We start from the raw sequence: 22,900 nt of genomic DNA on the forward strand, positions 1-22,900 counted from the left end.
GTGACTCATGCAGGTGTGCAACAGGCAACCTCCTCTGGGACCACAAGCTCTGTGTTTATAAGGAGTCTGGTCTTAAGGTTTCCATCATCTGTCCAGCTTGTGCTAAGCTGGGTTTTTTTTTGGGGGGGGGCAGATAAACATACAAAATAGCTTTTCAGGCACCTGTTTGTTTTGCAAGCAGACAGTAGGTTTTAAAAAATATACAGAGGTTTCTCACCGTGCACAACCGCTGCCCCAAAGGAGAGCGCATTTTTGCTTTCCTTCTTAAAACCACACAAATCTCACTGTGCAGCAAAAATGTGAACAGCCACACCCTGCAAGAGCAGAGCCAGACTTTGGCTGCTTCCAAAACCAACAGACAAAACTTTACTGCTGAGGCCAGTCCCACCCCAGAGAAGCCAAACACTTTTTATATCCTTTGCAGGCCCCGTATTTCTTGCTGAACGTTACTGAAAGAAGCAGATGTCCGCCAAACTTCTATACCTATCCGCCAATGTTCCCATTCCTCCCTTCTTCCAAGGCGGTCAGGGCAATGTCTGCATTTCTCCCGTACCCATTTTTGTCCTCGCAACAACCTTGTGAGGTAGGGCTAGCAGGAAAGTGTGGCTGGTCCAAGCTTACCCAGCAAGCTCAGTGACCGAGAGGGGACTCGAACTCAGGATTCCTGCGTCCTAATTTGACACCCAAGCTTCATGTGTCAAGCCACTACACCGCACCGTGTCTGCATTTTGTTTTTAAAACCCAGCTCGCCCCATTGGCTGCAAAACAGGCGTGATGAGTTCACTGCCTGGAAGGTATTTGTCATAATTCCAACAGGAGCCCGGCAAAACACAGATGTGCAATGGATGAGCAGAGATTATTCCTTATTTGGGAAACCTCTGGGTCCTTGTGACTGTTGTGGAGGTACAGATGTTTCCCCTCCTGGACACACCTTGGTGTGCTGGGCAGGGTAAGCCCAGGGAGTAATGCCAGGCCCCTCCCAATATGTTTATGGCTGGGAACAAACTACACCCGCGCAGGGCACCTGCGTCGTTTTTAAAGTACAGGGACGCAACCTCTGCTTTTCTTGGCCTTCGAGAGGACCTTTTTTGGCTTTCTTTTTTCCCCCCTGGGTTTTTAAAAGCTAACTTCCTGATTTGAAAGGTTATCAGGGCCTGCCTCGTTTCCTTTCAGAGGCTGCTCAGAGCCGAAGGAACTGGGTCGGAGAGGAGGAGAGGCATTCTCTTACGACAGAACACTGGGCTCCGCCCCACTGTGCTTTCCAGGGAATTTCTCCGCCCTCGTGTTAAATGGGATAGGGCCACGCTCAAACGCTTGGCCAACCTTGAACTAAAAAAAATAAACTCTCCTTGCCAAAACACCAAAAAAAACCCTTGGCTTAGTAGATAAAAATGGGTTAAACGCAATGCGAAATGCCTCGATTTCCCCAGCCAACAAACATTTGATTTGGGACCTGTTTCATAGGCCAAAGAAACCCTGATGAACAGATTTCTGAGCATTTGCAGAGTGCATTCCTCTCTCTGCCGAGCAATGAGGACACTTCTCTGTCCCATGTGCAATTAGGGTGGCCAGGAAGGGGGTGGGAAAGAGCTTCCCAGCCAACCTGAGGGTTACCAAACTCCAGGTAGGGCCTGGAGATCTCCCAGATATTACAACTGATCTCCGGACTACAGAGATCAGTTTCCCCAGAGAAAATGGCTGTTTTGGCGGGTGGGCTGTATGTCATTACACCCTGCTCAGGTCCCTCCCCTTCCCTAGCCCCACCCTCCCCAGGCTCCACCCCCAAATCTCCAGGAATTTCCCAACCCGGAGCTGGCAACATTGGGCCTTTTGGGCACAGGGGCTCTGGAAGGCACAGTTTAGATGCTCTTGACAAAACATTAAACCTGAAAAAGAAACTGGTTTTTTTCCCCCGTCCAAGGTTGAGAAGTCATGGCTTACCACAGCTTTCTGCTTGAGCCCATCAGCTGCCACTCCTGGAACAAGGACAGAACCCGTAAGTCATGGCCTCCTACAGACACGGGGTTGCCAACCCTCTTGCCCCAAAGAAAAAGGGGGAAACGCTTCTCTAGGTTTTAATGGAGATTTATTTATTTACACCATTTATACCCCACCTTTCTGCCCTCCTCTGACCCCTTAAACACAATGCAGAAAGACACGCAATGTTCGACACGTCACTGCTGCTGAAAAAGGTAGTCCTGAGTCAAGTTCTGCTTTCTCCATAATCATTGAATCAAACCTGCCCCATTCTCATTTCCCTGTGTTTCTCCACCCTTCTCCAGTAGTGGCCAGTGATCTGTAGTAAGGGATGGAGAAAAGAGGCATGTAAATCTTACTAGTTTACAAGGAGAGGGGGAGGACGTGGCACGCTGCTTCCGTTTTTGGTGGCAGCCCGCGTGGAGCGCAGCATCTAATTCCTCCTGAGTTGCATAGAGATTTTGCTGCTTGCAGATCCAGGCCACAAAGCGCTGGGAGCCCAGAGAGGTGGAGGCCCAGGGCGGAGACAAAGAGAACAGAAAGTTACTGTCAGCTGCCTGACTAGATCTCCGAGAGACAATATGGCCATTATTTGTGGGTCAGTGGGATGCCCTGGCAAAGCACAGCCAGCCAGACTTCCTCCGCTCCAGCTGTAGCATTTGAAAGAACCATTGTGGTTGCATTATTTTCCCCGAGAATAAAAAGCACGTTCTCTCCCTCTCTTGTGCTCTGAGAGGTTGACATTACAGACAGAAAGAGGAGAAATCAACCTTGTGCACGGAAGAGGCTGGAGGTAGCCTAAGTGGCCAGTTATAACATCAAGGCTGGATTACTGCCATGTGTTATCTGTGGGGCTGCCCTTGAAAACTGTTTGAAGCTTCAGCTGGTTTGGGCGGCAGCATCCTGCTGATTGGATGATTTCATGTGGATTTGCAAAGGTCAGCAGTGGCTGCTAGTAAATTTCTGAGTGCAAAATGGCTTGGATCAGGGCGCTCGAAAGCCGCCTCCTCCCCTTAGAATCCGCCCCAGTTCAATACAAGGTTTCTTCTCAGCAATATCCGTGCAATTGACTCCTGTTCTGCAGAACTGGCGATCTGCCCCAACAACCACGAAGTGCACATCTACCGGAAAGAAGGGGCCAAATGGACCAAGGCCCATGAGCTGAAGGAACACAATGGGCAGGTGACAGGTAAGGGGCCTGGGGGCATTGCCCGGGGCAGAGTCTGAGAAACAGAGGATTCTGCTGTCGTAGCATGCTTTAAAGACTGAGCTAGAAATCGGGAGGACCCGGTTTAGGGTTGCCAGGTCCCTCTTCACCACCAGCAGGAGGTTTTTCGGGCGGAGCCTGAGGAGGGTGGGGTTTGGGGAGGGGAGGGACTTCAGCGCCATACAGTCCACTTGCCAAAGCGGCCATTGTCTCCAGGGGAACTGATCTCTATCAGCTGGAGATCAGTTGTAATAGCAGGCTTCCTGATGAGGCTCCCTGGGTGATCCCGGGCTGGTTCTTATCTGTGCTGAGCCCACCTCACAGGGCTGTTGCGAACAGAGAGAACCATGTATAAATAGGTCTGATCTCTTAGTAGAAAGGGCTGGTTTAAAAAAAAAAATCGAATGGAGAGGTGGCACTCCATGCTGGGTCAAGCTCTCTTTGCCTCTTGCGCTGAAGGGCGTCTGAAACACCACCCTGTGAGGAAGCCCACTTCCCTTGTCTCATAATGCTGCCCTGTTGGATTCCACAAAGCTGCCGCTGCCCGTTAGGAGGGAGAGCGACCAGGAAGTACAGCTGGCAATATAAGGCGACTGCAGGGCATGTAATGGACCTCTGCTGTCCTCTGCTGGCCACTTTGTGGAGATTTCATCTCTGCTGTCTTCCCCCCCCCCCTCTCCATTGCGTTCTTTAAAACATGAGCACATGAAGCTGCCTTCTACTGAATCAGACCCTCGGTCCATCCAAGTCAGTATTGTCTGCTCAGACCGGCAGTGGCTCTCCAGAGTCTCAGGTGGAGGTCTTTCCCATCACCTACTTGCTCTGTCCTTTTCACTGGAGATGGCTGGGATTGAACCTGGGACCTTCTGCATGCCAAGCAGATGCTCTGCCACTGAGCTACCGCCCCTCCCCATGCTTTTGTCAGAATCCCAGCAGTGCCCACAGGCTAATGAAGGCTGGGTGGGGGATCCTGCTTTAAGCTCAGTGCTACATTAGCTCATGAGCTGACAGCTCTGAAGCTGACTGCCCTGACTCACGGCCAACTGCTCGGAGGTCCTACCTCGGAGAGACGTGCCTCGGTCGCAGCCCGCTCTCTGTCTCCTCCGCAGGCATTGACTGGGCCCCGGAGAGCAACCGCCTCGTGACCTGTGGCACGGACCGTAACGCCTACGTCTGGACCCTGAAGGGCAACGTCTGGAAGCCCACCCTGGTCATCCTGCGGATCAATCGGGCTGCCCGCTGCGTGAAGTGGTCTCCGAAGGAGAACAAGTTTGCGGTGGGGAGTGGCTCCAGGCTCATTTCCATCTGCTACTTTGAACAAGAGAATGACTGGTGAGTCCCTCCTAGGACTGGACCGCTCCAAGCTGCAGGTCGGAGACAATCAGGGACTTTGTTTTAAGACTCCCCGCAAGCAGAAAGCTAGCTTGTCAGGGTGATGGGGAGGCCCAGCCGCTTCTGCCTTGAACTGCTGCGAGGGTGGAGCGTTCTATCCTGCGCTAGTGTTGGCGAGGATAGTGTCTGGGTGGGATAAATCTTCCACAATTGTCAATGTCCTCTCTTCTAGGTGGGTTTGCAAGCATATCAAGAAACCCATCCGATCCACCATCCTCACCCTGGACTGGCACCCCAACAATGTCCTGCTGGCAGCCGGATCCTGCGATTTCAAATGCAGGTAAATAACCCTTCGGACGCCGCTTGCGACGGTTGAAAGGACTCGGCGGGCACAATCTAGCCGAAATCCTTAGCAGCAGCCCTATAAGGCGGGCCAATGTTACGATTCATATATTGTAGGTGGGGTTGGGGCAGGGATGCAGCGATGGGTGAGAACAACCCCCCTGGCCAGTTCGCAGCGGGGGCCAGGTTCAACCTGGGGACTTCCTGATTTCCCCCCTCCTTAGCCACTAACCTGTAAAAGCTGTCTAGGCAATTTCTGTTCTAGATCCTGAACTGGGTTTGATTCCCCACTCCCCCACATGAGCGGGGGACTCTAATCTGGTAACCCGGGTTGGTTTCCCCACTCCTCCACATGCAGCCTGTTGGGTGACCTTGGGCTAGTTACAGTTCTCTCTTTTCCAGAGGACAAACTTGGGTGGATCAAACATACAGGACTGTGAAGGCAGTCCTGTAACCATTGAGTCCCCTCGCTCAAAGCTCCTATCATTGACTCCACAGCAGCCATATGACTCCTTCCTTTGAGAATGAGCATTGGTTGTATATAGCCAAAGGCCATCACAGTCAACCCCAAAGAACATAGAAGTTATTAAAGTAAACTATGTCTAAAAGCCCTTGCCCTGACCTTGATAGGCCAGGCTAGCCTGACCTCATCAGATCTCAGAAGCTAACCACGGTTGGCCCTGGTTAGTACTTGGATGGGAGATGGGAATTCCAGGTTCGCTAGGCAGAGGCAGGCAAGGGCAACCAACCTCTATTTGTCTCTTGCCTTGAAAACCCTATGGGGTTGCCATAAGTCGGCTGTGACTTGACGCCAGTTCCCACCACCACCAAAGTGCTCATTTCACCTTTCAGATACAACTCTAGCCCATATTTTCTTTGCTGCTTCCTCCACTGCAGATGTTGTCATTGTAAGCTGCGTGGGGCAGAGATCTCTCTCTCTATATATATCATTTTGGGGGGCTTCTCTAGCCTCTAATGTACCTGCTGGGTCACAGGCCTTGGTGGACACGCAACTGTTAAGGGGACTGTTCAGCCACATGCAAGGGGGTGTGCACGTTCAGCACCCCCTTGTATAAGAACACCTGGTTACGATAGGCACACGACAGCGTTCCTGTTTTCGGGGTTATGATTTTGGATACCGCAGAGATGGCTCCCGCTTCCAGGGGGGCTCCGCCCGCTTCCCTCGCAGCCTCCCTTTGGTTTCCCCCCTAGGATCTTCTCTGCCTACATCAAGGAGGTCGAGGAGCGTCCGTCCCCGACTCCCTGGGGCTCCAAGATGCCCTTTGGGGAGCTAATGTTCGAGTCGAGCAGCAGCTGCGGTTGGGTCCACAGTGTCTCCTTCTCCGAGAGCGGCAACCACGTGGCATGGGTGGGCCATGACAGCACCATCTGCCTCGCCGACGCCAACAAGAAAATGGCGTAAGTGGGACATTTGGGGTGATGGCTTCTGACAAACTCATCTGTTCCAATTAGCAACAGGAAAATTCCTTGCTTGGGGGTTGGGGGGGAGAGGTTTGATCCAAGGACAAAAAACCTGCACATGAAGTCTGCGACATCTTTGTTCTGCTAAGGAAAAAGCTTTCAAGCTTTCATTTACTGATCCTTTTCAGATTGGGAAAAAAAAAAGAATAGCAGGGAAATGCAAAAATGTTCTTGCACCTTATCCGAGAGCCACTAGTTAGGGCTGCCAAGGAGGGGCCTTGAGATCTCCCAGAATTACAGCTGATCTCTGATCTCCAGAGATCACTTCCTGGGAGAAAACGGCTGCTTTGGAGGGTGGACTTTATGACTTTATACCCCACTGAGGTTCCTCCTCTCCCCAAACCCTGCAGTCTCCTAGCTGTACCCCCAAATCTCCAGGAATTTTCCAACCAAGAGTTGGCAACCCTACCCTTAATCCTAGCTAATGTTTCCCGCCACGTTTCCCCCAACAGCGTGGCTTCACTTTCCACGGAGACACTTCCCCTCCTGGCCGTGACCTTCATCACCGAGAACAGCCTGGTGGCCGCGGTAAGTCACCTGCCGAGACCTCTTACAAAACAACGAATCCAGAAGCGCATTTGAGACCAACAAGGTTTTTGGGGTATAAGCTTTGGAGAGGGGAAAGCTCCCCTTTGTCTCTAAGATGCTACTGGGTTCAAATCTGGCCACTCTGCTGCAGACCAATGCAGTTTTCTGGGTAGCCTCAGTGCTTTGCCTGCTGTTTGTGAGAATCGGACCTCTTACTGAGAATTGACCCTCTTACTGTGAATTGGACCTTTTACTGAGAATCGGACCTCTGAGGAACGCAAAGTGAACGCCAGCGAAGTCAGTTCGTACTCTGGAACCATGCCTTGCGACTCGAAATCCAGCTCTGCTGACCGGAGCCTCTTCCTCTCGTCTCTCCCCAGGGCCACGACTGCTGCCCCGTGCTGTTCACTTACGATGGCCAGCAGGGTGCCCTGAGTTTCGAGGGGAAGCTGGACATCCCCAAGCAAAGCTCCCAGCGGGGCCTGACGGCTCGCGAGCGCTTCCAGAACCTGGACAAGAAGGCCAGCTCCGACACCGAGAGCAGCCTGGACACGCTGCACAAGAACAGCATCAGGTCAGCTCCTTCGCCCGTTAAAAAGGGGCGTGAGAAGGTGCCCAAGAGCCACTCACTCCACTGGGCCCCCTGCGCTGGTTGGCAGCGGCTCTGCAGCATCTTTCCCATCACCTGCTGCCATTTGTCTTTTTAACTGGAAATGCTGGGGGATAGAACCAGGGACCTTCTGCATGTCAAACAGAGACCCTTCCACTGAGCCACGGCCCCTCCCCAAATTATAGGTTTCATATGTACCTATGAAACTGCCTTATCCTGAATCAGACCACTGGTCCATCAAGGTCAGTATTGTCTGCTTGGACTGGCAGTGGCTCCCCAGGGTCTCAGGTGAAGGTCTTCCAGGGAGCCAGGGTGGTGCAGTGGTTAAGAGCGGTGGTTTGGAGTGGTGGACTCTAATCTGGAGAACCGGGGTTGATTCCCCACTCCTCCGCATGAGCGGCGGAGGCTAATCTGGTGAACCGGGTTGGTTTCCCCATTCCTGCACACGAAGCCAGCTGGGTGACCTTGGGATAGTCACAGATCTCTTAGAGCTCTCTCAGCCCCACCCACTTCACAGGGTGTCTGTTGTGGGGAGGAGATGATGATTGTAAGCTGGTTTGATTTTTCCTTAAGTGGTAGAGAAAGCCGGCATATAAAAACCAACTCTTCTACTTCTTCTATTGCATGATCCTTTTAAATGGGAGGTGCTGGGGATTGAACCTGGGACCTTCTGCGTGCCAAGCAGATGCTCCACCTCTGTGCTACGGCCCCTCCCCGCCTAACTCTGACTAAGCTAACTCTGGCTAGACTTTAGCCAACTTTGAGCTCAGCCTAACAACGATCCTCTCTGCACTTTTGTCTACCTTTTCATTTTTTTTTAGCCAAATATCCGTGATTGCCGGCGGGAAAGGCAGCTGCTCCAAGTTCTGCACCACGGGGATGGACGGAGGGCTGAGCATCTGGGACGTCAAGGTAAGCACCGGCGGGGCGGAACATGGTGCCCCCCCCAGAGCAACACTCTTAACCGCTGCACCACACGGGCTTCACCTACTCGTGCACCCTATTCCCCCCCCCCATCCTTCCTTCAACTCCTTGCCGCTTTCATTTCAGAGTCTGGAGTCCGCCATGAAAGGCCTGCGCATCAAGTAAAAGGACCGCCAAGGGAAGGGCTTCTCCAAGGGCTTCCCGTCCGCTGGCTCAGTGCTTCCTTCTTGCCGTTCTGTGAGTTACCTGCGAAGACAAATCCTGGCAGCAGCAAGCTTTCTTGCCGCCCCCCTCTCCCCCAGCTGATGCCACGGGAGAGGAACATATTAGCCAAATTCAATAAAAAAAGAAATGTTGGTCATGAATAGCGTAACGGGAGTTGTTTCTCCTCATGTCAACGGGTGGGGAGGACAGTATTCTTATATTTGAGCCGCTGTTTCCCTCCAAACTACTATTTGGTTTTCAGTAGTGTTGCAAGCTGTTAATTTACAGCAGGGGTGGGGAACCTTTTTTCCCAAGGGCCATTTGGATATTTATAACATCATTTGCAGGCCATACCAAACAATTTCTTGGGCGGTTCTAGCAGCTCCATAGCTAACAACTCTTCTGCAAGGGGGAAAAAAAGTTCCTTTTCTTGGCAAAACAAACTCATATCTGCCTTGAATAGAGGCTATTCCTGTCTGCGGGGCTGGATCACCAGTCTTACATCCTTCTGAGCTAGAGATCTTCCAGGACCCACGAAGGGCCAGACCAAATGATTTTGCAGGCCTTAAATGGCCCCCGGGCCTGATGTTCCCCACCCCTGATTTACAGGAAACTTCTCATAAGGAAAAGCAGCTTTGCCTGTCCCCGAGAGTGTAGAGAGCTAGATGCTCAGTTGTATCGGAAGGTGACACGTCTACCAGCTAAGACAAGGGTCCCCAGCCTGTTTGAGTCTGTGCGTACCACTGGAATTCTAACACAGGGTGGGTGGAACCACAAAATGGCCACTGCAGGAGGCTGGACCAATCATGAAATGGTCACCACAGAAGGCGGAGCCACACAGAGAGATGAAGCCCAAGTGCACAGGAGAAAAGGGGTCCTATTACTGTCTGTAAAAGGTAGGCCTTTTCTAGGTGATGGGTGAAGTCATGCCTCCAAGTTTTAATTTGGAAACAATGCCTTGGCTGTCAGAAGTCCAGGAAATATTTTTTTGAATTATGTGCATTTTAATTTGCCAGTCGCTGAGGGTCAGAGAAACAAGCTGCACTCTGGACAGCATACAGACTGCATAATGGGTGAGGTATAGAAGCAAGGATTAGAAGTCTCAATAGCCCAGGCTAGCTCTATGGGTGGTCAGAGCATGGGAAGCTCAGCAGGGTTGGCTATGATTAGTATTTAGATGAGGGACCACCAAGGAAAACAAGGGTTTCTATGCAGAGGGAGGCAATGACAAACCACTTCTGCTCATCTCTTTCCGTGAAAACCCCATGAGGGGTCGCCATAAATCTGCTGCGACCTCTTGAAACCTCTTGAATCGCCATTCCTGTTTGAGAAGGAGAACATTCGTTGTCTGAGCAGGCTGTCCGCTGTCCCGTCTCGGTGATCTGCCTGGTAGTAACTCCCAAGCCACAATCTGGAAGGCTACCAAGCTCTTCGCCAATTCCCCCCCCCCAAAAAAAAACACCTCCAGCACAGTGTACGATAATTTAAACTTTATTCAGCCAAATATACAAGTTTCGTTTCCAATTTGCATCTTGTCCAAAATGTTGCACAATCGAGAAGGGTGTTTTGTTTGCAGGTAAAAAGTCACCTTCCCGGTTTCTGGAGCGGGGGTGGGGAGATTATAGATGGCTTTCAAAAAGATAAGGTGGTGGTGAGGAAAGGGGGATGAAACCGGAAGGAGAGGCACAGGTCAGCTCAGAACGGTTCCTTGCCGCTCCACAGCTCAAACCCCACAGGTCGGTTTGCAGACCAACATCTTGCAGGTGATGCCTTCCCCCCGGATCCGGTCACCAGTTCTACCCCATCTGCAGCCTAGCTGAAGCGTTTCTCCCCTTTGCCCCCTCCCCCATCCTTTTCCCATCCGACCCCTGGATATGTGATCTGCACTCTTAACACAGCAAAAGAAAAAGAAAACCGTTTGGGTTTATCCCTCCTCGAAACGGTTCTGCGGAGAAGTGCTGCTCCTCACAATTCTGCACCGGATTAATAGCTGCCCTACCCCCGCCCGCCCTGTTTCCCCCCCATTCCCTGCCCCCCAATGGAAATTCTGTGCCCAGATGAAGACAAACGTGTCGCTGTCAGTGTCTCTTGGAGGTGAAGACAATGCTGGCGCCGCAGCCCTCTCCGTCTGGTCTTGCACGGACGTGGTGCGGCAGAGCTCCCAAAAGGCACCCGCCAGGCACGGCTCCTGGGAATTCCCTCCTCCCACGTGGCTTACTTGTTGAGGGACAGCGACTGCAATCGTTTGCCGGTCACAGAGGCGTCATCTTTAGCTTAGGAGGGTTAAAAAATAAAAATAAGAGAGAGATGGAAAAGTTTGAAAGGTTGATGGGACTGCTGCTAGGTTAAAAGGCAGACAATGCAAGCAGGTCGCAAAATCTGATGTTTGCACCGTTTGGCCAAAATGACTACATTGGGGCAAAGGACACATCCACAAAAGAGAGCAGTTGACAGGAGCAGGCTAAAACGGCTCACATGGGAAAGGCATGAACTTTCTGGACCCTCCTGGGAAAGTGACTTGCACGGCGGGCAGGAGCTCCGCATGCAATCCTTCATTCGCTAAACAACCTGCGGCAATCAGAGGCTGTTTGTCAAAAGCTCAGGCAGGCAGGCAGCCGCCAGCCTCAAGGTAGAATGGCAGCAGAGTTCAAGACGTCCCCCCCATCTGAATGTCAATGGACGGAAGTCAACGGGCAGGATCTGTGGCTCTCTCACGCTAACAGTGGTGCCTTCCCCTAGCAGATGGAGACTTGACCTGCTTTTGCACTGGTGGGGGAGAAGTACCAGCCTTTGTGGAATGGATCTGCCAGATCTGACCCTTTACCTCCAGCCTGAGCCTGCATCGCAAGGTTATTGACATTCCATTTGCGTGCCAATCAGATTCTCTACCATTGAGCCATGCCTCAGTGGCTTACAACAGCCTCCCCGCACCCACCTCATCTTCAAAACAACCCTATGAGGCTTAGAGTGTGCGGCTGCTGGGTTTCTGCTGGGTGCCTGTCCAACAATTCCCCGAAAGCTTGGAATGAAGGACATTCCCATCCTTCTCACATGTAACAAGCTCTCCCTAACATTTAACCTCATTCACAACCTCCCCCCTGCCACTGAAAAGCTGAGAAAGAAGGAAAGACCGAGTGCTGGCCGAGAAATTGTGGCGTGAGCCTGGTTGTTTCACCGCAACCGTGAACTCAAGGGGGGGGGGGACTTTGAGTTCCCACTGGGGAGAAAGGCAGGGTATAAATTAAATAATAATAACATGGCTGGTGGGGGGACACTGCGTTTTAAAAAATATGTAGGGTAGCCTCACCTTTTTTTTCTTCCTCCTTCTTTTTGGCTGCTTCTTCCCTCTGTTTCCGGATGATTGCTAGCCGGGCGAGATCCGCCTTGGCCTGTTCCGTCTTTCCAGCGAGGTGCATTTTCATGTATCGCTCTTTCGCTTTCTGTTTTTCAATTTCCTCTCTGTCCAAGTACAAAAGGTGGTAAAAAAAAACCCAGGGCCTCTCAGGAATTAACACAGAGTTTAGTGGACCCTCCCTTTCCAGGGCGGCAAAGATGCCTTCGGAGAGACAGAAAGTACCGAAAAAAGCCCACAAACTCTTCCAAAAGCATTCAGGGGGGCTGTGGCTCAGTGGAAGAGTCTCTGCTTGGCATGCAGAAGGACCCAGGTTAAATCCCCAGCATCTCCAGTTAAAAGGATCAGGTGGTAGGTGATGTGAAAGACCTCTGCCTGAGACCCTTGAGAGCCGCTAACAGTCCGAGTAGGCAGTACTGACCTTGATGGACCAAAGATCTGATTCAGTATAAGGAAGCTTCGTGTGGAAAGGCACTGTGTGCAACTTCCCCCTCAGTTTCTACACCAAATCATGCTAAACTTGCAGAGGTGATAACCTGCGGCGATTTGGGTGCACCAAAAGGAGGCCTTTCCAATGGCAAGAACAGCGAGCTCTCTCTGAACTAGCAGCACCACTTAGTGGCAGAACCCCTGCATTGCGTGCAGAAGGACGCCGTTCGATCCCTGGCACCTCCATTTAAGAGGAGCTCAAGCACCAGGGCTAGGAAGAATCCTCCGCCCAAGAGCAGTTGCCCATCACAGAGGAGACGGCACCAGCTAGATAACCCAAGGGTCCGAGTCAGGATAAAAGCTGCTCTATGCGTTAGCAGGATGGTTCAACCCAGTGAAACCAGTGGCTGCATTCACAGGGGTGTGGAGTCCTTTTCTCAAGGAACAAGCCATACTGTTCCTTAAGTCGGCAAACAGCGACTCCACCACCTGTCTTTCCCACCTGGAGGCTTCTGTCCAAGAACTGCGCCTGTACACAAATTCGCCACCCCAGAAAAAAAAAAGAGCTGTTGAGCAGCGATTCTTAAATGTGGGCTCCTTGCACGCCTCTGTTCTCCTTTGCGCCTTTGTTGTGGACCAGTGTATGTCCAGCTGGGCCCTGCCTGCACTTCCCGAAGCAGCAGCAGAGGCGCAGGCGCATAACCCTGCATCAGAGACGTCTGCCAGTCAAGAAGCTAATGCTGAGTACCAATTTCTTCGGCGCAGTTTGCATCTGCGGGCAAGGAGCCGAGATGGAATTCATCCCCCTTCACTCCAAAACACATTTGCTCTTCCCTTCAGCGAATTCACCCTGGTCCTGCAGATCACCCCACCCTCCAGTTTGAGAGTCACGTTATTTCAAGGGAAGGAGACCTTCTTACCGCTCTCTCCGCGATAATTCCCTGGGGCTCTCCATATCTATCTGAGTGACTTTTTTGGCCGTCTGTCCAACGCGATTGGGATTTTCGATGTCTATCATGCCTTCCACTCCTTTGTGCTTTGGCTGAAATCAAAGAACAGGACAGGCGCTTGATCGGGGCAGCTCCTATTTATTTGACGTTATTTCTAGCCCCCCTTTTTCACAGGGACTCAAGGCGGATTATAAATACTGAGTCAGTACAGTCAACAAAACAGGACATTCAATAACCAACGCGTTAGGCTTTGAAAAGGCTGAGACCACTGGAAAGAAATGAAGCATAGCGTAAGCATTCACATGACAGATTAAGTGGTACAGAAAGTACATAATAGGACCCTACTTACAATAAGCTATACACAGCAGCACAGACCACACTTCCAATCCTTTATCCAGGTAAGTTTTCAAAAAAAGACAGTTTCAGAGAGCAGCTGAATTGGTCTACAGTAGAACTAGATGAGTCCAGCAGCACATTGGAGACAACACAATTTTGGGGGGTATGAGCATCAGGTATCCAACGCAGCAAGCTTTGACTCTCGAAAGCTTATACCCCCAAAACCTGGTTGGTCTCGAAGGTGCTACTGGACTTGTACCTAGCTGTTTTGCCAGGGAAGAAAGTGTATCTTACCCTTTGGATCTGGTCCGGGGAGCCAGGTCAGAAAACACAAGCCAGGGGCTAAATACAGCCATCATGTGGCCATTTCTTACTAAGGATGTACATAGTAAATGGGCACATGTGCAATCAAGTGCTCATGTAAGAGACAGGGCAAAAAACATAGCACATGTCCCTCTCTGACTGCACATATGCTCTCCCAAAGGTAAACATCCTCCTTTGTAGACATCTTAAACAACTGATGATGGTACAGGGCAGGACACAGACAGTTGCAGCACCAAGGGAACCTTTCCACCCAATTTATCACATTAAAAGCAGACCGGGAGAACACAAACACACACACTCCACACCTCTGAGGCCAGAAGAGCCCACACACACCTGTACAATTGGGCCGTGGAGTCTTGCTGATGTGCACGCACGGCTTGTGATACAGCCCACCTCAAAAAACATCGGCCACGCTCAACCCAAGAAGTTTCCTGGGGACAGTTTGATGACCACAAACAGCCTTGAGACTTAGAAACCTTTTCAAGAAGTTTAGCGTTTGACAGTCCCCAGGGGAGCATTAGGCGCGACGTGAACTCATCTTCTGGGAGATCTCGCCCTCCTACCTGGTAATCTTCATCCTCCTCCTCCTCGCTCTCATCTGAATCTAGCGACTTCTTCTCCTTTTTGGCCTCTGCCGATGCCCCGTCGCCTCCCTCCTGTTCAGCCTCCTCTTCCTCCTGCAGAAGTCAAAATGCATTGCCATGGTTAGAAGGATCACACGGATGTGGCTCACTGGTAGAGCCTCTACCTGGCATGCAGAAGATCCCAGGTTCAATCCCCGGCATCTCCAGTTAAAGGGACTAGGCAAGAAGGTGATGTGAAAGACCCCTGCCAGAGACCCAGGAGAGCCGCTGCCGGTCTGAATAGGCAATACTGACTTCAATGGACCACGGGTCTGATTCAGTATAAGGCAGCTTCATGTGTGTTCATGTGCAACAGGTATCATGCAGCAGAGCTTTCATAGACAAGCAAAGCATTGGGAAGGCTAATTGGAAAGAAAGCAGGCCAGGGAGTCCTCCATGCCCCCTCCCCACTAGCTCCAGGGGTGTGTGAGATCTTGGAGGAGCTTACCTTGGCCTTCTGCTTCTCTGCTTGGAGCTGTGCGTCAATCTCCTCGGGGCTGGTGTACTGCCTCGCCCGGCCCTTGTGGCCTCCTTTTCTCCCTGCAAAGGAAAGACCCGATTTAGCAAAGGATTTCGTTCCAGCATCGGCATCCTCACCTTTGCCCACGGTCATCCAAAGAGTGTCTAGTTCCGCCAACATCTTCACTTCTGCGGCAATAGCAGCTAGGCAATGGAAGCGGTTTCCAAATCACCAGAGTGGCCCTCCACTGGAATCTGGAGAAGAGCCCCACACATGAAGATAGGACTCACAATTATGGGTTTAAATTGCGGGCGGAGAGGTACTGGCTGGATATTAGGAAAAAGTGTTTTGCAGTCAGAGTTGTTCGACAGTGGAATCAGCTGCCTAGGGGTGGTGGTGAGCTCCCCTTCTCAGGCAGTCTTCAAGCAGAGGCTGGACAAGCACTTGTCAGGGATGCTCTAGGCCAGGGGTCTCAAAACTGCGGCTCCAGAGCCGCATGCGGCTCTTTGGCCCGTTGAGTGCGGCTCTCTGAACTTGGTTTGGAGCCCCTGCTCTTGCGCTCGTTTGCGCCGGCAGCTGGGCTGCGGAGCCGGCGCGCCTGAGAGAGAGAGAGTGAGCGGGTGCACTGTCTCTTCCCCCCCCCCCCGCCATGGAGAATGGCCGGGTCCCCCTTTCCCTTGCCCTCAATGGTTGGGAGGCTAAAGCCTCCCCTCCTCTCTAGCCGCGCGATTGCTGGGCGGGTGGCTTGGCGGTTCCTGCCCCCCTGCCTATCAGCTGTTGGGCGGGGCGGGCTTCCTTTGGTAGACCTGGCCTCCGGCTGAGTCCCATTGGGAGGACATGTCTACCCACTGGCTTTCTTGGCGGTAGACCTGGACTCCGAGGATGGGGAAAAAGTCCCCCTTCAGTGGCCAGGTCTACCAGTTGGCTTCTCTGGGCCTCCGGAGGCCAGGTCTACTGCCAAGAAAGCCAGTGGGTAGACCTGGCCTCCCAATGGGACTCAGCCGGAGGCCAGGTCTACCAATAGGCTTTTATGGCGGTAGACCAGGCCTCTAGACGAAGACTCCGGACAGGGAGGGGGAAATGGCAGGGACTTACAATTTAATTTTTATCAATAAATAAGATCACTATTAAGTATGATATCAAGTTTTATTCAGTGTACCTATAGTTTAATTAAGACTTAAAACTTTAATTACAGATTATTAAGTTAATAAACAGTGTACCTACCTATATAGTTTAAGAAATTTGGCTCTCAAAAGAAATCTCAATCGTTGTACTGTTGATATTTGGCTCTTTTGACTAATGAGTTTGCCGACCCCTGCTCTAGGCTGATCCTGCATTGAGCAGGGGGTTGGACTAGATGGCCTGTCTGGCTCCTTCCAACTCTATGATTCTATGGCTCCACTACCTCACGGAGGAAGTGTGGAGGGCTGCCCAAGCATTGTGGGGTGCAAAAGCTCAGATTCCCCCCTCCCAAGCTCCAGTGCTTGAGGGACCCAACTGGTTCTAAACCTCGCCTGGTCCAGATCCAAGTTAGCCCCCTTTTTCCACGGGACCCACTTTGAGATTCTGGGGGGGGGGAGTCTAAAGTGCTGCAGCTGATGGGGCCATGTGTTCAGAGTCTTACTATACGCCAGTCGGCTAATGCGCCTCTGTCCTCCCCCCCCCCCCATGCATGCCGCTGCCTGACTCACCTTCTGGGCTGGCGCCCAACTGCAACTTTTGCAGCTGTCCGCTGTGCTCAGCCGCCCCTGGGGGACGTCACAGACTCTGAAAGCATCACTCGAGCGCCTGAGCAGCGGGCGGGGACCGAGGTCTACCCTCCTTCTGGCTCTGAGGGCCTCTATCAAGAAAACATGCCCACTACAACACTGGTTTAGGTCTCTGTGAGGCGGCATGCTTGAATCTGGGCTCTAGTGCCTCACACTGTGGGTGGCCATTCATGCGATAGACTGCACCTCCATACCCCCCAAAAAAGCTCCACATGCGTCGAAAACTGGTGTTTCCAGGGAGTCCGCCAGAACAACCACTGAGGGAAGGATCCCAAGCAAAAAGCGATCGACCATATTAAAGAAGCACCCATATGACAATTTAAATGAACACAAGATTTACAAGGCACTACAATGTATGCTGAGCAATAAATATAAAGTATGGTGGATGTAAATATGAGAGGGCAACAAGGATATTGTAAAACTAGCGTATCATACTGAACAGATATAAATATACTGAATATTTACTCCTGAGCACAGTAAAAATACATTTAGAACAATGTAACCTGTGTTCGTTTACATTTGTTTGTGACAGTTATACCCTGCCTTTCTCCCCAATGTGAACCCCAGACGGCTGACCGAGTTCTCTCCCCCATTCTGGCAATTTACACTGTCACATTGCTGATTCTTTAAGGCCTTCTATTGCTTTTACTTGGGTCCCTTCCTATAGGGGCGTTCTGTTTTTCCAGAGGATCCTCTTCCCTTTATTTTTCGTATATTGTTACATTCGTGGGAGTAGACCAGGTCAGAGCTTTTCTATGTGAACACATGAAGCTGCCTTCTACTGAATCAGACCCTTGGTCCATCAAAGTCAGTACTGTCTACTCAGACCGGCAGTGGCTCTCCAGGGTCTCAGGCAGGGGTCTTTCACATCACCTACCTGCCTAGTCCCTTTAACTGGAGGTGCCGGGGATTGATCCTGGGACCTTCTGCATGCCAAGCAGATGCTCTATCACTGAGCCACGGCCCCTCCCCTACAGATGTGGGGTGTGTGTCTGCCTCTGAGAAAAAGAGAAGACCGGCTGTCTCATCTGCTGCCTAAAGTGGTACAGCCCAGAAATTCTAAAAACTCAGAGCTACCTGGACAACCCAAACTGTGGCCCTAGCAACTCTCAGATCTAGCCGCACCTCAAGCAAAGCCATTCAGCATAAGGCGGCGGCTGTATGGGGTGGGGGGAAGAGGATGAAAGGGAATGGAATTAAACCAGGTTTCCTGAACAGACAGCAGGGACTCTCTGAACAAAATGTAATCAATCTGTATTAAGCTGTTCCATGCTTTAAATCCAGGGTAGAAGTGGCACCCGGAAGCTATTTAGGGAAGACTCGTGAACTAGCATCCTGCCAAATCTCGTTTTTGTTTGAGAGGACTGTGTTTCTCTCCCTCCTGGCAAAGGCAGATGGCTGCGTCTTCTGGCACACATCTAAGCCAAACTCGCCTGTGCTCTCTGTTGCCACCTCATTGTACAGAAGACAGTAATTATGAGCGGTGAACGGAACTCCTTAACAACAGAGATTCTACGTGCAACAGCTCGGCATTTAAATCTGGATTTAATCCAGCTTTTGCCGAGTCTGTGGGCTTTTTACGGTGCTCTTGAAAGAGAGCAAAGCGGTTCACATTTCTTTCGATGATCTCCCCACCGTTCACAAACCTCTATGATCCCACCTCTCTTCCCTAGTTCAAATCCAGCGGAGCAGAGGAGCTGAGCGCTCGATGCTGGGAAGTACAGGTTCTAGCAGAGCGTGCCCTGGGAGAAAGGCGTGCTTGGCCACATCCCTTGGAAAGAGTCCAAACTGGGTGCGGTGAGGCTGCAGCCCGGCTTGCCCTCCCCGGTCCCTGCTAGTAGCAATCTGCCACATCGCCGTCGCACACAGCGCAGCAAGCAAAGCGCCTCACTTGAGTAGGACAAGCCCAGACATGTCTCCATCATCTCCCGAAAAGGTAAGCTTCAAACCAAAGCTCTCCCCCCCGCACTGGTTCCCCTTTCCCCTGGCTTCAAGGTACTGGTTCAAAGCATCTCAGCCACACAGGCTCCCAAGTTGCAAAGCCAGGCTTACTTTGGAGAGCTGGTTTTATCCAAGTAACCCAGACTCAAGTGACAGGCCAACGCTTGAGCGGGAGGTACAAGTAAAATATATATAAATAAATATAAACAGAACTTGTTTAAATGCACATAACTGCATTGATGGTGACTTGAACACAGTCACGCAGCGACACCTTTAAGAGGAGGAAAAGCTGCTTATCAGAGAGACAGCGCGATGCAGTGGTTACAGTGTCAGACTAAGATCTGGGAGACCCAGGTTCGAATCCCCACTCTGCCAAGGCAGCTGGCTGGGTGGCCTTGGGCCAGCCTCACACACACACAGCCTAACCTACCTCATAGGGTTGTTGTGAGGACAAGCTGGAAGAGGAGGGAATTCTTTAGGCCACTCTGGGTGTCCAATGTTGAGACATGTGGTATCAATGAAGTACATAAATGAATCAGTAACAGCCATTACAAAGCCTAACAACAAATGATACACCATAAGACACCCCCCCAACTCAGCTATGTCCCCAATAGATGCATTGGTCGGCTTGTGCTCTCCTTCCACCTGTACTGTGGGGAAAATAACACTGGTGTATCGAAGACATCTTTGTAAGACTAGTCACTGAACCTTTCCAAGAACTGCTTTACAAAGTTGTAGCGATCTATTATGTCAGTTTCTCAGGGACTAGATCTCAACCTGGCTTTTTAAACCTCTCACTCCAAGAGAATGATCCAGCTTTGTTTTGGGAAGTCTTTGGGCAGCAAACACATTTTAGAGCAAGCTGAAATCAGATAGTCAGAGAGGGACTAGCTATCCCATGTGCACACTGCTTTTTTCTTGGCAAGCAGAGGCTGGATTATTTCTGTCTCATTTCTGGAAACTCCTTTCCCGACAACGCTGGCTCAGCAACAGCTCTCCTGAACCGCACTCCGCTGTTTTCTTCCCATGAGATTCCACCTGCAAATCCATCAAGTTTTATGTCCTACTTCACTGAAGTGTGCCACTCCAGAGATAGAATCATAGAGTTGGAAGGGGCCATACAAGCCATCTAGTCCAACCCCCTGCTCAATGCAGGATCAGCCTAGAACATCCCTGATGGCACAGTCTACCCAAGAAAACCACATCTGGTTGTACCTGTCTACTTTATTACCCTGCCTTTATCCCTAATGGATCACGTGAGGCAGGGTGAAGTTGAGAGATAGTGACTGACCCGAGGTCACTCAGCATGCTTCCGAGGTAGAGTGGGATTTGAACCTGGGCCTCCTAGATCGTAATCTGACACTCTAAACACCATGCCAGGCTGTCCCCCATTTTACATTATGAAACTGTTTAGAAGAAAAAGAAGAGCAGGTTTTTATATGCCGACTTTCTCTACCACTTAAGGGAGACTCAAACCGGCTTACAATCACCTTCCCTTCCCACAACAGACACCCTGCATCTCGTTATTCCAGCATCACATTAAACATAGAAGCTAATACACCCCCCCAAAAAAAAGTTTCCCACGTACTTGGAACAAGACGGCTGCAAACGCACACTAGCCCCTTACGCATTTCGACCAGCGACACTTACTGGACCAGAACTGAGGCTGCTCATGTGCTCCAGTCTACTCAAGCATCCCATGAGAATGAAGCTACTCCTATACCATTTGAGTCTGCTGGGGGGGGGGGGAAGAGAAGAAAACCCTGCAGGATCAGCCCAAGGTTGGGATTTAAAAGGCTGAACGCTCACCTGAAGCTGCCCTACATTAGAATCACAGAGTTGGCAGGGACCACCAGGGTCATCTAGTCTAACCCCCTGCACAATGCAGGAAATGAATCAGATATTTGGTCCATCAAGGTCAGTATTGCCTACTCAGGCTGACAGTGGCTCTCCAGGGTCTCAGGCAGAGGTCTTTCAAATCATCTGCTGTCTGGTCCCTTTAAACTGGAGATTGTACCTGGGGCCTCCTGCATGCCTCTAGCAGATACTCTACTATTTCTTAACAACAGTTACTTTCTAAATTAAGCTGCCTTCTACTGAGACAGACCCTTGGTCTATCAAGATCGGTCTTGTCTACTCAGACTGACAGCAGCTCTCCTCAATCTTGGATCATGGTATTTCGCATAGTCCCTCCCCAGCGGTAAACTGGGCAACCCTGCAGGATCCTTTACCCAGGCATCGCCCCAACAAGTGAGGAAGAGTAAGAGCAAAAGGAAAGCGTGTTTGATCTGCAACCCCGCCCCCAACAGATGCAGTTCAAGGAGAGCTTCTCCCCCATCACCTGCCCTTTGCACGGGACCAAGTCCGCTCTCGGGAGGTGGGGAAGAGGCAACTCTAAAGCTCCATCCTACTTGGAAGCACGCTTCTAGTCATCAGACCTGCCTCATGCTCACCTTTTAAGGAGCCAGATAAAAGAATCAGAGTTGGAAGGGACCACCAGGGTCATCTAGTCCAACCCCCTGTACAATGCAGGGATTTCACAACTACCTCCCCCCCAACACCTAGTGACCAGAAGATGCCCAAGATGTCCTCCCCTCTCATCATCTGCTTAAGGTCACAGAATCAGCATTGCTGACAGATGGCCTTGTTGCAGTAAAACAGGGGTTCGCGGGGGAGAGGGAGACCCAAGATCGTTATCAAGAAAGCAGAAATCTCCGAGTCCCGATTAAACTGGGGAAGAGATATTTATCCAAATTCAAGTTATGACGCTACATCAACAAGCTATGCGTATCTGATTGTATTACAGACAGAAAGGCGACTCAGTACAGTTGCAGTTTCATCCCGTTTCTCCTATCATTGTTTACCGTTCACTCTGACGCTCCATGACTCTTAGCCCAGTGACCCAGTGCACAGAGCAGGCTTGTAGCTAGGCAGAAATCCCTTCCCTGGCAGTCTGGAAGCCAATTATTACCGGGAGATCTCTGGGGTCTCTTCTTAAAAACCTCCAGGGAAGGAGAGCTTCACCACCTCCCGAGGAAGCCTGTTCCACCGAGGAACCGCTCTAGATGCAGGACAGCGCCTGCGGAACTCCCTGCCACGATACCGTGACAAGAAGCCGATTTGACAGAGGAAGGGAGAGGGGGGGTAAGAGAAAGGAGATCCCCCGGCTCGGTCACGGTACAGAGAAAGAAAGAATGGAGGAGGAGGAGGGGTCCCTTCGCCCTCCCCATAGATGGATGGGACCCCCCCCCCCCAAAAAAAAAGCAACTAGACCGCAGCCTGCTGCTCCGACCCCCCCCCCCCGGCCCTTCCTCACCCACCTCCTTTGGGCATGGCGAAAACGAGGGCGGCGGCGGCAACGGCTCCAGCGGCGAGAGAGAATCCGTCCCGCACCCCCCACCCGCCTCGCTTCCTCACCAGCCGGGAGGCGACCCGGAAGCGGAAGACACCCGCCGCCGCTGCCCTGTGCCGCCTTCCCCCCTTCCCGCCGCCCCTGGACCCGAGCGCGCAGGCGCCGTGCCCCTCCTCGCCCTGACGGAGGAAGGGCTGTCCACAGCGCTGCCTGATTGGAAAAAAAATGGACACCCCCCCCCGTTCCGTTCGACACCGTCCTCGTCGTTTTCATTCCCACCCCTCTCTTCCGGAGGGACGTTTCAACCTATAAGTCGGAGAAGAAACGAAGGGGGGCTTTTAAAATTAAATAATAAGGCATCGATCGCGACGCCTACCGGACTGAGAAGGCCCTTGGAAGCGACGCGTGAGGGGACTAAGCGCCTCCTTCTAGGGTGACGTCACTAGGCAGCGACGGCGGAAGGTGGAGGAGAGGCGGAAAAGGCAACTGGGCGCTTGGAAGGTGCGGGGGTTTTCCGTTGTGACGGGCTGACCGGAGCCCGCCCACCCACCCACTCCGTGAGGCGTTGAGTCCCTAACAGCTTCGTCAGACGTTTGTTGGTTGGTTTTATTGGCTTTTTTATCATTGCTTCGGTAAGGGACGCGGCAGGAAGAAATCCGACCGGTGGCGTAGGGACAGGCCTCGACTGTGAGGCTCCTACCTGTCTTCTAGCCGGTTTGGAGCGTAAAAAAGTGGGGGGGGGGGCCTGGACAGTCCTA

General features: G+C 51.6%; 2 protein-coding genes across 2 annotated transcripts; one reads left to right on the forward strand and one right to left on the reverse strand.

Moving 5' to 3' along the window:
- Positions 1-1,911: 1,911 nt before the first annotated feature.
- On the forward strand, positions 1,912-8,567 carry ARPC1B (actin related protein 2/3 complex subunit 1B). The gene is made up of 9 exons (XM_056866462.1): positions 1,912-1,996; positions 3,062-3,166; positions 4,294-4,516; positions 4,749-4,856; positions 6,071-6,277; positions 6,793-6,868; positions 7,249-7,442; positions 8,300-8,390; positions 8,529-8,567. Exons 1-9 carry the CDS (start codon positions 1,933-1,935, stop codon positions 8,565-8,567), a joined length of 1,107 nt encoding a protein of 368 aa, XP_056722440.1. The 5' UTR covers positions 1,912-1,932.
- A 2,205-nt stretch (positions 8,568-10,772) lies between these two features.
- On the reverse strand, positions 10,773-22,145 carry PDAP1 (PDGFA associated protein 1). Its single transcript, XM_056866461.1, has 6 exons — positions 22,111-22,145; positions 15,069-15,160; positions 14,561-14,674; positions 13,308-13,429; positions 11,914-12,065; positions 10,773-10,879 (listed from the first exon to the last, which is right to left on the reverse strand). The coding sequence occupies exons 1-6, from the start codon at positions 22,121-22,123 to the stop codon at positions 10,821-10,823; spliced, it is 552 nt and encodes a 183-aa protein (XP_056722439.1). The 5' UTR covers positions 22,124-22,145; the 3' UTR covers positions 10,773-10,820.
- Between the last annotated feature and the right edge of the window lie 755 nt (positions 22,146-22,900).

Source organism: Euleptes europaea, chromosome 21 (assembly GCF_029931775.1).
Source record: "Euleptes europaea isolate rEulEur1 chromosome 21, rEulEur1.hap1, whole genome shotgun sequence".
Lineage (NCBI taxonomy): Eukaryota > Metazoa > Chordata > Lepidosauria > Squamata > Sphaerodactylidae > Euleptes > Euleptes europaea.

Bases quoted from the DNA above. Each gene is read 5' to 3' on its own strand.
- ARPC1B (XM_056866462.1), top strand. From the start codon at position 1,933: ATGGCTTACCACAGCTTTCTGCTTGAGCCCATCAGCTGCCACTCCTGG. The intron at 1,997-3,061 runs GTAAGTCATGGC...CCTGTTCTGCAG, and splicing joins CTGGAACAAGGACAGAACCC to AACTGGCGATCTGCCCCAAC. The intron at 4,517-4,748 runs GTGAGTCCCTCC...CCTCTCTTCTAG, and splicing joins TTTGAACAAGAGAATGACTG to GTGGGTTTGCAAGCATATCA.
- PDAP1 (XM_056866461.1), bottom strand. The intron at 13,430-14,560 runs GTAGGAGGGCGA...CTTTGATTTCAG, and splicing joins AGGAGGATGAAGATTACCAG to CCAAAGCACAAAGGAGTGGA. The intron at 10,880-11,913 runs GTGAGGCTACCC...AACCCTCCTAAG, and splicing joins GAAGGAGGAAGAAAAAAAAG to CTAAAGATGACGCCTCTGTG.